Below are 13,986 nucleotides of genomic sequence, written 5' to 3' on the forward strand. Positions count from 1 at the left end.
ACAGTACACACACAAAAACAAGCTTATCTTTTCTAGTTTTGAATAGCAGTCTCTAAGTGGAGAAAATTGCATTGTACAAATTTAATAAGCAGCTAGATTTTATGTTTAACATTCAAATCAATCTGGGGAGCAAACACAGGTCCGTGCATCTTTTGACTCTGAAGTCTGACACTCATTCATACATTTTAAAAAAGCTCTCTTCAACACTACAAGCAAATTATGGCAAGAATGTAGTTTGATGCAAGACACATGACACTTGGCTTACCTTTCAAAAAGGTTGGGTGTTTTTAAATAAATATATTATATAAAGAAATGTGTTTGCCAAAAGTCCGTTAAAATTACATCAAAACAACTTTAAAACCTGATCATTGAGGATAATTGAATTAAATTTCCTGTTTTTTAGCATTTAGTTAACAGCTCAGAATATTGCCTGGTGTAGTTTCAATAAAGATGTGATATGAAGACCCATAAAAGAGTAAACATGTCTCCATTTCAATTTGTTCTGACAACAAAACTTCTAGAAATAGCTTTCTTAGCCAGACAAGTTCACTGTGCGGTAATCCCTTGTGATAGCTGTATGCCATTAAAGCAATCTGTGATAAAACAGTGCTCCCCATAAGCCATTACTCGTAAAACCTGAAATTCATGTAACATTCTGAAAAGTCTCCTGCAGAACAGGTTAACGGTTAATTGAACATACACATCAGATATATGTATCAAGGCCAGAAACAAATGACTGGCTATTCGTTGTTATGTGTGCATGTCAAATTTTACATTTCAAATCCCCCAGGCTTTTTTGCCTTTTTTTTTTTTCCCCTTGGGGGACTCACCTTCCATCAATGGTTGGCCTCAAAACAGAGTTAAGTGGAAGATAGTATCTCACTGTAATTACATGGAATTCATATGAAAAAGTAAACCTTACATTGGACAATACTGTAGAACACCAGAGTAAGCTCCATAAAGAAATACGGTATCTTCCAGTATATATATATATATATTAAAAAAACCCAAAAAACAACCAACCAATGAAGCGAAAGATCCCCAAAAGGAAGAACTTTATACAAGCAGTTATAGTAACTTTTTTCAATTAAAGATGCAAACTCTCTCTCAGTCCTGGCAAGAATAAACTGGTAACGGCACTGCTTTTCTACAGTGCAAAGTATCCTGAGAAATTATTAAGAACAACAAAATAAAGGGCTGTCATCACTAAGTTCTTGCACAAAATACAGCAATTAAATATATTCAATAAATAAAACAGCAGATAACCTATATTGTGTCTATCACAAAAAGGGAATGTGACCTGGGACACTGCTAATTCTTCTATCACTGATAATTAGAAAAGGATTGCATTCAATTACTGTTAGTTTCTTTCAAGTTATCTATGGCCAATAATGTACAAGGAGGTAATTTGTAATTCAAGTTTTTTTGTTTGTTTTTTTTCTTCAAGCTACAAGCTGACTTCTAAATTGTACATTGAAATACGACTCAAATTTAAAATAAGCCCTCTCAGAGGAGCATTTTCTAATTTTGTGCAACTTGGATGCAGAGCCCAACACAGTCCTATGAAGAGAGACAGTGCATCTTTAAGCTGATTGGCACTGAAATCCCATTTCTTTAGCTGCATTCTATTAGCTTGGCCAAGTTATCTCGTAACTCAGTTAGTTCAAATATTTTTCCATCAAGAATTTCTAAAAGCGTCTTCAAGTTATTGCGAAAAGCTTCTTGCTCATTCTGACTTTTCTCCAGACGTTGCTCTAGATCAGACAGCTGGCCTTCCAGGTCTTTGTTTCGAATTTCTACTTCCTTCAGAGAAAACACATAACATGTTAATGTGTTGTCTGCAAACAGAGAGCAGTCTAGCCTCCTGCTGGTATGCGAGAGCTATTTTGGTCAACTGGTTTTAAAAACAATTCGTGACCCTTTGCAGTTTCTATTAAGCCAAACCCAGAATTCAAATTGTTACTACGGTTGCATATTTACTACCATTTCCTCCATCTTTCAGTAATTCAGCTGAAGGACAGATACTTTTTAAGAAAGATAAAATTTAGTCAGTGAACAACCAATGTGATGTACTTATTCAGGTGAGTTATTGCTTCTATCATTCGGAAATGTTCCATCTACTGGAAACATCTTCTCAAAGGCTTACTGAAGTTTGAGTATTCCCTGATGTAGACTGTATGAATTGCTCAAGGACACAGACCCCATTAAAGGTCTCCTACAGAAGCACATCCAGAACACTGCTTTATGGATGGAGGAGTGCTACTTTACCCCTGTCCCACATTACAGGCCTTTTCACCCTGAAAATTAAGAGGGAAATGAACTAGCAAGACTGATGTCAAAGTGACACGAACTGTAAGGATGTTAAACCATCACGTGCCAGCTGGATGTCTAGCCTGGCAGGGTGCCCTGGAGCACCCACACGCAAGTCCCACAGTGGCACATCTGTAGTAGTAGGGGAAGCACGCGAGCGATTCATGCTCCACAGACAAGCTGCTCCCATATGGCAGGGGGAAAGATGAAGCAGCAGCATGTTACACACAGCTGAGGGGACCTCACCCTGAGCAAGCTGAGATCTCATTCACAAGGGAGAGAAGGTGCCTGCCCCCGGCTTGTGCCTGGCAGGGGAGGGTGCTCACATGGCTGCTCAGCCTCATACACACCAGGTGCCCTTTCTTCTATCAAATTAACTATGGGTGTGGGATAGCATATTGGTATATGTCCCATTCATTGCATGTTTCATAAATTCATGGTAGATTTCATAATTTCAGTTACAAAAAACTTTCCAAGGCAGCATAGGGACAGTGTATTTAGTGCACCATACAGCCTTCATGGCCATTCTCTAGAAAAGTCCATAGTAAATTCATATTTACATATATTTTCATTTTTTCAACATTGCTGCCCTTTACAGCAGCTTTGTGTCACAAAGCTTCAATGGGCCTGAGATTTGACAGCAACCTGTGTGTCACACAGCCACAGGGAAAGAGATTTGGCTGCAGTCTCTACTCCCAGCATGAGCGATCCCCCTTTCTGCCCTCCTACTCTCCCACTGGTTTTGTTATGACTCTCTGGTCTCCCTCAAAGCTAACAAATATATTCATGTTTACTTTGGAGAGATCTGAGCTGACCACAAGAAACAACCTAACTCATACAGGATGTTTATTTGGGCAGTCAAGTCTAAGGTATAAAATGACAGCCCCAAGCCAAAGTCCGTGGCCCAGGACACTTTTGCACCCATGAGGGGACTGGTGGCAGCATCAATCAGCCGCTGCATCCCCAGTCAGAGGAGGGATGGTGTGATGTGCCCAGTGCGTGCCCAGTGCCCAGTTTTGGCTCCCAGTCTCTGCACTGAGGGAGAGTTCTGGGACACCCAGCAGTGGTGCACGCAGGTGAAGAAGGCAGCGCCTCAGGAACCTGACCTCCTCGTAATTGTGGCTGCTTGTGGAGCCAAAGGTTATGTCCAAGTTGAACTGGAAAACCTGCCTTATATCTTATTTGTAAATGGGTAAGTTAAAAATTACAGAGTTATAGACATGCGTCTTGAACAGCACAGCTGAAAGCAGGAATTATGCCCTGCTGCCAGGACCAAGAGAAGAATTAGTTTAATTTGCTCCATCCCTGGAGGTTTTTAAGACCAGGTTGGATGGGGCCTTGGGTAACCTGATCTAGTGGAATGTCCCTGCCCATGGCAGGGGTTTGGAACTAGATGATCTTTAAGGTTCCTTCCAACCCAAACTATTCTATGATTCTATGATTCTAATTTGTGTAACACCGAATGATATGGTTGCCAAAGCACTAAAGGAAGCTAACTGGAAAAAGTATTTGTGGCAACAATGTAAATTAAAACACATACTTGCTTATGTAGTGACTTGCTATTCCCCTGCTGCTATAAACAAAAAAGCTAACTGATTATAAGCCACCCACACCTTCTGAGGGCTCTCCTTCATTAAGCCTACTCCTTCCCTCCAAACAGAGTACTGATGAGTACTAACTGGTGTAGTGACTGCACAGGTTCTAGACCCTCTGAGGCCAAGTCCTCTGCAGGAATGATACAGTCTTTTCTTTAGATCACACAAAACTGACCGTTGTTTTTACACATTTGCTCACATGTCCTACTTCTCCTGTTGCTGTTCCCCTTCTACTCACCAAATGCATGTGCTCTCAGAAGTGTCCTTATTGCTACTCTTGCCACAGTGATAATTACTTTCTATAGCAGGCAAGCCACCAATGAAAGGGACTGCTCTGGAACAAATCCATTGATTCGTGCATGATTTTATTTCATGATATCTGAGTGTGAAGAGCATCCCACTGGCCTGTATCTAGCACTGTAGGTCATCTTTCAGGCCCTCCTCGGATGCCCTTAAACTGCAAAATTGTTGTGCTATGAGCTGTTAGGGTGGGAGCACCCAGCTAAAGCTGAAAGCTTGATGTTACACGTAGAAAATTCCATCTGCATCCAGCAAAAGGTTAACCCTCCACTGCTAGTCCTTGCCCTGTAAATCTTCAAATCAGAGCAGCTGCCTTCTTTCGTTTGAAGTACCAGTTTGCATATTTTATTTGTATTCCATTCTTGACATCACTTTCCCAATCCATATAGTTATCTTCCCAAACATTTCCTCACATACACTTTCTCCCACACTTCCTCCTGTTTTATTTTCCATAACTTATGCTTAATATACTTAAAGAACTAGAACTAACTGAAATATGCCAGGAGCTGTTTTTCTGCAATTTCTGGAAAATGCTACTTCCTGAATTTTACATTTGATCCTTACAAATATTTACCCTAGATTGGTATTAATTATTTTTGCAATAGTACTGCATTACAAATTCAGGTCCAGCACATATGCAGTTTCCTATTACAAATCAGTTTACCTTTACCTCAAAACTGTTGCTTCATGATTGGATGTAGGGGGCATGTGTCCATGTAACAATCTGGCCCTCTAGTTGTGTCATTTCATTTTATTTGCAGTTAATCTCATCTAACAATAAAATGACTCTTCGGATACATTCATGGCCTTTGCAATTTGTATTTTACACTGTTTCTTCAAGCTCTTCTCAACAGTGGACAAAATAATTTCTCATACATTGTTTTCTTTTGTCTTTGTTGTTTGCAATGTAATAATCTTTCATCAAATTTGGTGCAAAGATCTGAATAAAATATTCAGACCATACACAACATCTATATTTAGGAATAAGCCATAGTAATGAAGATATCCTGACTTACTGTGAGAGTCACACTGATCATGAGTCATTGATACGTCTTCTCTACATTGCTAATGAAACTATAAAGTAACAAGGTCCCTGATACTTACCCACTGCAGTGATATCAGTGGAATTTGCCAGTGATGGATTTCTAATTCAATCCCTGATATGAGTGTGTCAGAAATGCAGTACTCCTTGATACAGTAAATTCATTGTACAGCATTTTTCGTACAGGCTACATGCCAAAACAGTTCTGAGCATATTATGTAACAAGACATTTGCAAGCATAAGAGGGAAAAACCAAAGCAGAAGAAAAAAGAGTGAGATGACCAGATACAGACCCTGGGAAAGGGGTTTTCACCCGGAAAACAGATGATGAGTCAACCAGTGAACAGATGTGAGATGTGAGATGGTTAGTCTGGAGCTACAGAAGAAAACACCGCTTCACTGATGTCACAGATGGAGGGTGAAGAGGCTCAGAGGAGACCAGTATAAACAAAGCAGGACAATTATAGCAAAGCAAAGACTCAAGATCTTTTAGATGCACTGCATCAGGTCACTACTAAGCTTTAACCTTAAGTAAGACAACTTTTAATGTAATCTCACGCGAGCTTTAAAATTACTTGAATAAAACTTACAGAAATATTTGCAGAAACTGATCACCTGTGATGTAGGGATATACATGCACAACATATCCATTTGATTACTAAAGATATAAATACTCACTTTATAAAGTACAGAATTTAATAAAAACTTATCATTTTCTAATCTTTTATCTCTTACTAGTCTCTCATAATTTTGTTTGCTAAAGATAGCCGATGCCTGGCTCACTATTACTTTTAATATAATTTTATACTGAAATGATCATGTGCTACTGCTAGAACTGTTTCCAACTTCCATTATACGCTTCCATTTAAGTATCTCAGATGAGTGCCTTTTCAGCTGAAAACTCCCATTATTTTTACCCTAAGCCAGCAACCATTTTTTGGAAGAATGGGACAGGCAAGTTCAGGTGTATTCAAAACAATTTTTAAAGTAATAGCATAATTTTTCCAAATACTTTGATTTAAGAATGGGGGAAAACCACTCAACTCATTTTGCTCTCATGTGGTTTATTCTGTAGGTTAAAATGAGAGTCAAGGAAGTTCCACTTCATGAAATGCATTTCAAACAATACCTGCTTAACGATTTTTAAGCTGTGGCTAGTCTGATGGGGCTTGCTTTCAGCATGATTTAGGTCAAGCCCCAGAACAATGAGGGTTACCCTTCAGCACTTCAGATTAGGAGCTATTTAATGCCTCAGCTGCCAGTCTTATTAAAGCTCTGAAGTTTGAACTCAGAGCTTAGCCCACCTAAGCTTTGGGCTAGCCTCATTCCAAATGCAGATTTCACAAGGTAGGAGAGTATATGCTTGCCAGTCAGCCCAGTGACAGATAATCAGGAGCTCAGATATAGCAAGGGAGAGCATACTGAGGGTACACTGATTCTGGTAGGCTGAAGTATTTGACTTTAAGTGCAGTAAAGAAAGAACCCAGAAAACAACAACAGAAACATAATGATTCTAAAGAAATAAAAGACAATGTCAAAGTGTGGTTTTAAAGTTTGTACTACACACAAACACTTTAACCTTCACTTTCTCAGAGCACGTTTAAAAGCTGAATACAAACTCATCACAATCTGACGACACATAGCCTGACTGTTTCAGGTGCACACAAGACCTGTGGGAAGACACTGCAGTGAAAATGAGGACAGAACTGCCCAAGATATGTATCAATGAAGGACATCCGCTAGCTTGAGAGTAACCTATGGAACTGTAAATTAAATTTGGGTCTGTTCCCTCAAGTAAAAACTGCAGCTTACACAAGGTGGAAATTCTGATACAAATCCTTAAAGATCATCCCAACTCACTGCTTTGCAATGCAGCCTAACTTAGATCTTTATCTGGCACCTCCAGTTTATATAGCACTAGTTGCTGATGTGAACTTCTTGCTTGATGATCACTTTTTCCCTTCTCTCTAAATTAAGATGATGCACCATAGCTCACCTGTAACTTTTGGGTCAGAGAATCCCTCTGTGCCTGGAGCTCTCTGGCATTTTCAATTTCTTGTTTCAATCCTTCTATTTCCTAAGGGAGAAAAAAGAACCTTGCTGGCAACGTTACCTGGCTTGGTCTCAATGCAGGCAAGCTGGCTTCCTCTTCTTTTCCTGAGAAAACCATTGCAATAATACCAGTAGTAGTAGTAGTTGGCTATTGACCATAATACACAAGAAGTTTAAGGCCTGCTCTCAATAATCCTGAGTCAAAATCCCAAAACAGCAATTCCATTGTGAAGCAATTTAGATAAGCATTTTCTTTTGTATAGAAGTCCAAGTTTTCATCTCTCACATAAAAGATGTGAAATAATTCTTTTCCTGGAAAATTAGGGGTCCTTGTAACTGCAAAAACAATTTTATACTTTTAGTTCTATTAGAATTTATCCCTCTTCATTTTTTCAAAAGAAAAAAAACAATTTTAATCCGTGAAGTGCTTGTTACGTGACTACCAGCAGGGCTGAGCATCAAAAAATTGCCTGCTTTGACCATTGATTTCTGTAAAAAGAAATTCTAAAAGAAACAGTGTCTTTAATTTAGCAAGAAGAAAGTAATAAGGTATAAAAAATAACAAATAAAGACAAAATAATGAGTGGAAGAGAAGCCTTTTCTTAGCTTTCTTTCAGGAGACAATAGAAACAGTTAATGAAATAAAAAACTATCAAAACTCTTAAGTACTTTTCCCTAGAAGGGCATATTCACCTCCCAGAATTTCTTTTGGAAAGACCTTTTTGCAGCCAACAATTTAGCATAATTCAAAGTTGAATGGGCACCAAATTGGGAAACATTACCATGGGCTAATCTCTTAGGTACCAAGGAGTTTGGAAAAGGCTTTGTTCCATTTTGGGAGGATATTCTGTAACTACCATGCTTCCCCTGCACCCTTCTTGGAAACATGTAACAACTGCCCTGCTGGAGGTAAGACCCTGCAAGACACGCTGCCTCTCCAAACACAGGCACCAGTGCCCACTGCATCTTTCACGGAGGGTTCAAGGGATCTGGTTTTAAAAACGGCAAATAATCCTTCATACACAGGTCCTTCTACCTCCTTTTTCCCATCCATAAAAGCACTTCTTGATCATTCTGCAGTACAAATCTGCTTTCCTCTAGAACCCATGCTAATTCTGGTATTGCTCCAATTCCGTTTATTTTCCTGCTGCAGGTCCAGACCAAGACAGACGGCACGATAAATATCATCAAGTTTCAGGCCAGGGGCTTGGCATATGTTTAAGAAAAGAGTTGATCTTACAGATCATAGAAGTCAGCTATATTAACACAGCCTGAAAAACAGATTGGTCTGAAAAGGCATTGCTCTATCACTTGTTCCAAACCCTCCTCTCCAGAAAAACAAAAGCATGCTTACAACAGCTTCCTTTCTAAGTAAATTAGAACTGCATCAGTGAGATGAATGATCTGTGGAAACCTCTTACGACTTACTTTTGCAGACATACTTGGTAAAAGCAAAGAGGAAAACAACATTTTTTGTTGTTGTTCAGATACCCAGCTCTATATTGGACTGATGTAATTACATACATGGAAAAATAGTAATAATTTCAAAGAAGCTGAAAACATCTTTACTTCCTAACATCTATAGGAAATAATAAAGTATTACCAGCCATCAAAAGCTTAAAATTGAAAGCTTTCAGAAATGACATAATAAAAAAGCCCAGAATAAATTTTAGCAAATACCTCTTCTTTTTTCTTCAGCGTAGACTCTAACTCCTGTATTGTCTGGTTTAATTCTGTTTTATGTGTGTGGACTGCATTGGCTTGACTGCTCACACACTCTAGCTCAGTCACCTGTTGAAATAAGTAGAAGGAACACATACAGAATTAATTTCAACAAATTCAAGGTACTATTAGTTCTTTGCATCAATCGCTGCATTTGAAATACACCTGTAGCTAAGGGTGACTTACACCAATTAAAACGGTGAAGGTGTTCTTCCGAAGTTAACAAAAAATTCCTTTCTGAATAGTTTAGCGTAAAATGGTTGCTATGACTTCTTGGAAACAATAAATTTAGTATGTTGCAGGCTGAAAAGAACATTAATTAAACTTTATACTTACTAATTATTGAAAATTTTATGAAAGAAGCTGAATTGCCATTTCAGAAACAGTAATGGCCAGACAATTAAGCACAGATCTGGCTGTCTAACTAACCTCTCCATCTGACACTTTTTAATGTTGCACCATCTTCATCAACTAAGCCACAAAGCTCACCCACTTCCTAGCAAGCCAATTAACATTTCACAGCCTCAATTTTTGACTAGGCATCAACAAAATATTAGTAGACACTCAGCCACCAATGCACAGCTGCCAACTTCTTACTTCCTGTAGATTCACATCTCATCTCTCAGTCACAAAGCCAACAGCTAATGGCACAATTCGGATTTGCACAGTTCCTCTTTATTAGCAGAAAACAAACACCCTCCATCTGCCCTTGGATAAGTTAAGATATCTGACAGTGGAATGTCCTTTTTATTTTATTTTTCAATTGAAGAGATTTTAATATCCTGCCACTCACAGATAAACAGTTGACAAAAAATAGCTCCTGAACCAACAAAATAATATCCATACAACTAGGGTCTATGCAGAAAAGTCTTAGCTCTTATATCTCTCAAATCACAGACCAAAAATATTAGAGAACTCTCACACTGCATATCTGTGTGGATGTGTTCATTAAAACCTCTTTTTAAATAACAAACTGTTAAAATACATGTAAAATGCAGTGCTACAGACTAGGAGAAGTCTGCCTAGAAAGCTGCCTGGAGGAGAAGGACCTGGGTGTGTTGGTTGACAGCCGACTGAACATGAGCCAGCAGTGTGTCCAGGTGGCCAAGAAGGCAAATGGCATCTTGGCTTGTATCAGAAACGGCGTGACCAGCAGGTCCAGGGAGGTTATTTTTCCTCCGTACTCGGCACTGGTGAGACCGCTCCTTGAATCCTGTGTTCAGTTCTGGGCCCCTCACCACAAGAAGGATGTTGAAGCTCTGGAGTGAGTCCAGAGAAGAGCCAACGAAGCTGGTAAAGGGGCTGGGGAACAAGTCTTACGAGGAGCGGCTGAGAGAGCTGGGGTTGTTTAGCCTGGAGGAGTCTGAGGGGAGACCTTATTGCTCTCTACAACTACCTGAAAGGAGGTTGTGGAGAGGAGGGAGCTGGCCTCTTCTCCTAGGTGACAGGGGGCAGGACAAGAGGGAATAGCCTCAAGCTCTGCCAGGGGAGGTTCAACCTGGACATCAGGAAAAGGTTTTCCACAGAAAGGGTCATTGGGCACTGGAACAGGCTGCCCAGAGAGGTGGTTGAGTCATCATCTCTGGAGGTGTTTAAAAGATGGGTCGATGAGGTGCTGAGGGGCATGGTTTAGTGATTATAGGAATGGTTGGACTCGATGATCCTGTGGGTCTTTTCCAACCTAGTGATTCTGTGTGATTCTTTGAATATTAAAATGAATATCTTCCTCAAATCTGGCCCAAAAACTCCTTTGAACAAAGTGCTACACAATTCTACAATGAAACCTTTAGGTCTCCATTTAACTTTCTTGGAGTAGTAGCCCTTACACGGACGGCAGGCACTCTTCAGGGAGATTTTGTTTCTTGAACATTTCGAGGTATCAAGGTTAGTGCTCTCCAGCAACAATGTAGTCTAGGTAGTGATGCCATGTGATGCCAGTAATTTCAGACTATGAACTATACATAGGCTTAAAAGGTAGAATACTGAGTGCAGAAAGAAGTCAAAGGAAAGCCAAGATGAAACAGAAGAAAATTAAAACAAAGTCTCTACCAACTTACTTCTGTATCAAAGGGCATGAACTCCCCCTCTGCAACAACTTTGATGATTCTAGTTTCTTCTACTGGAAAATCATGATTAGACATTTTTGCATATCAGCTTTATAAATGAAGAGAACTGAAATTACAGGAAATTCTTGGAAGGGTTAAGGGGAATGAGGGATAAGGATATAGGTTGGTAACACAAAACCCCAACCCAAAGATCTTATTTACTGAAATTGTCCCGAAAGAAATACCAGTGCTTATGGCAAAAAGTAATAGCAGTTTGTTCCATCTTATATGCTACTAAGCAATACAACTGAAGTGTGAGGTAATTTTTTTTCAATTTGCTTCTTTTACACAAAAATAGATCTATTTAGATACCTTGCAACTGCTACCAGTTGTGACTGCTATGGTATTCACCACTACAATTACACAAACACAAACAAGTGGAATTGGAAAACAACAACCAGGATAAACTTCTACCTCCACAATGTCTGAACTAACATCTAGGTACAGCAAGAATCATTGAGGCACAGGGTCATTTAGGTTGGAAGTGGACTCTGGTGGTCACCTGGTCGAGGCCTCCCACTCAAAACAGGGCTAATACTGAAGTCACATTTGGTTGCTCAGGGTCTTGCCCCGTCAAGAACCCTTCACTATCTATCAGTGCTGCCACAGTTTGATGCAGGTTCATGTATTTATGACATTGCAGGTTTATGCAGAGCTGTACATCATTCCTAGGTATTGCTGCAACAGTTAATGTCACTTCATCACTCACTTTCACCACTTCTTATGTTTAACTTCTGAAACATTTCCAAGCTTTTCTGCTGAGCTGAGTCTTGAATTGGAGGTGAAAGCCCCTGTGAACCCAGGGCCAGGGTTGTTAAGAGAACCCAGGGTCCAGCCCTCTTCCACCCAATGTGAAAGACTGGAATTTTTTTGTGGTAACCTCCAATAAGGTCAATTTGTCTTGTAATTCAGCAATACCCACTGGCTCTTGCCAAGTGGATACTCTTTTATTCAAAGAGTAAGAGTCTCAATTGGAGAGATGGAATAAAGCCTAGTTCCCCTAACAGCTCTTTCCTGGCACCTAGTACCACAGAAGCGAGTATTCAGAGGTGTCTCATCCTGTGACTAAGGAAGTGTTTTGACCCCCACTGTTCTCTGCATGGTTTTCCTCTGGGCAGGTACACACAGAAAGGATGCATGCTTGGAATTGAAAGAGGCAGGTGGATTGAACTGCAGCAGATGAAAGATTACTGCTCTTGGCTGTGTGTATTGTCACTGGCCGAAAATACCTTACGCAACAGCCCTGCCAGCTGCATGGCTCACATGAATGCTCACCACTACACTCTGGTCTATACTAACTGAAGACACCTATTGAGACTGCTTAAGCAAACACAGCTAATTTTGCAGGCACTGCTCTCAAAAACCTTGCCAAAAGAGGCAAGTGCTCTCGGACGGGTAATTAATTACTAGCACTAAAAGGGCTGTGATGTCTTAAGCTGCTCCAGCTTTTCTCTGTGCAAACATGTATCTCTTACTGCTTATGCAAGAAAATAATACACTGTGCAACTGTTTTATTAACTGTTTGTTGAAAAATCAGTAAGTTGGAAAAAAGCAGATCAATTTTTAAAAATGGGGTAAATTTAATTGCAATCTTATTTAAATACCCATTCCTATAGTGATCTGAAAAGATGTCAATTATTTCACGATGTTATCTTCTTGAATGCACCTATAAAAAAGAAAATCATACTGCAACCCTTCAAAAAAATCTGTAGAGTAAGATGGACTGGAAAATGATGCAATATAAAGAATATGCAGAAAACAGAAGTAACAAAAGATAAAGCTCTAGGCAAAATTCTGGATAGCATTTACTTGCTCTATTTCCTTGTTTCAAAACAAATTTATTCTTTTCATGACCAGTGGTCCAAAAATCATTAAAAATAACTGTTTATGCATTATGTATAGAAGCGGACATAAAAGGAAGATAAAATGCTTTAGTCTGACCCTCCCACACCTATTTTCAGGGACACGTCCTCATTCAGCATTTCATGTTAAAGAGCGAGGCTCAATCAATCATTGAAGCCTTTGCAGAGCAAAACTGAGCAATGTACCTGTGAGTAAGCCTTGTTTAAAGTACAGAATTCAGACTGAAAGAACAGTCTTTGAACAATAACTGATTAAACAAGGTTCTTCTATTGTGCTATTGCAAGACTGCACTGAAAAAAAAGTCAACACCGTGTCTTTGTATTTTGGACTAAAAAAGAAGAGAAGTATTGTTCTTAGCCTCTGCTTCTTCATTTTGTGTTTATTACCCAGGTAAGGATGGCAGACAGGGAAAAAATTCTGAAAGGACTTTTTAGTGACTATTTAATGAGCTAATGCTTCTAGTGTACAGCTGGCATTACATGTAACTGCATACTTCAGTGAGAAATGCATCAGCTGAAATAAAACAGCAAGACAACTCGTTCTGTTAGACCCTAGGCCTTCTCAGCGGAGGCTTTTCTAGTATTTTCTGGAAATTCTAATCTAGAGTCAACAGTCTATAAATAGAGGAGGATGCCAGGCAGAAGTTTTCATTGCAGCATGCTGGGATGCTGGGAAGACTGGAGGAGTGAGGCTTTGAGGCACGAACACAAGGAATAACAGCCTGGATGTGAGCATAGGACAGCGACTGCCTAAAGCTTCAGAAGACTGACAAATATCTTGAAGAAAACAGATTAAATGAAATTACGAAGAAACCAAGTTAGGAGAGTGCAGTTAATTCCAACACATATTAACTACTTCACAAGTAAAGACTTCAGTTAGATAAACGCAAAATAGTGGAACGACAGAATATTTTGAGTGGTCATCCTCCCCAGGCAATTACTGACTGAATGCATCTGCACTATGTTTGCTGCAGGTTGATAAATTTTTCTAAAACACT

At 39.5% G+C, this 13,986-nt stretch overlaps 1 protein-coding gene across 1 annotated transcript in view; it reads right to left on the reverse strand.

Annotated features, from left to right (window-relative positions):
• Nucleotides 1-284: 284 nt before the first annotated feature.
• The window catches only part of HOMER1 (homer scaffold protein 1), an 88,235-nt gene continuing 74,533 nt past the window's right edge, over nucleotides 285-13,986 (reverse strand). Inside the window, exons 7-9 of the mRNA XM_069881218.1 lie at nucleotides 8,980-9,090; nucleotides 7,244-7,324; nucleotides 285-1,803 (exon numbers count right to left, since the gene is read on the reverse strand). Of these exons, the coding sequence (XP_069737319.1) occupies nucleotides 1,615-1,803; nucleotides 7,244-7,324; nucleotides 8,980-9,090 (381 nt within the window). The 3' untranslated portion in view covers nucleotides 285-1,614. The remainder of the gene's footprint in view (nucleotides 1,804-7,243; nucleotides 7,325-8,979; nucleotides 9,091-13,986) is intronic.

Source organism: Phaenicophaeus curvirostris, chromosome Z, assembly GCF_032191515.1.
Source record: "Phaenicophaeus curvirostris isolate KB17595 chromosome Z, BPBGC_Pcur_1.0, whole genome shotgun sequence".
In the NCBI taxonomy this organism is placed as follows: Eukaryota; Metazoa; Chordata; class Aves; order Cuculiformes; family Cuculidae; genus Phaenicophaeus; species Phaenicophaeus curvirostris.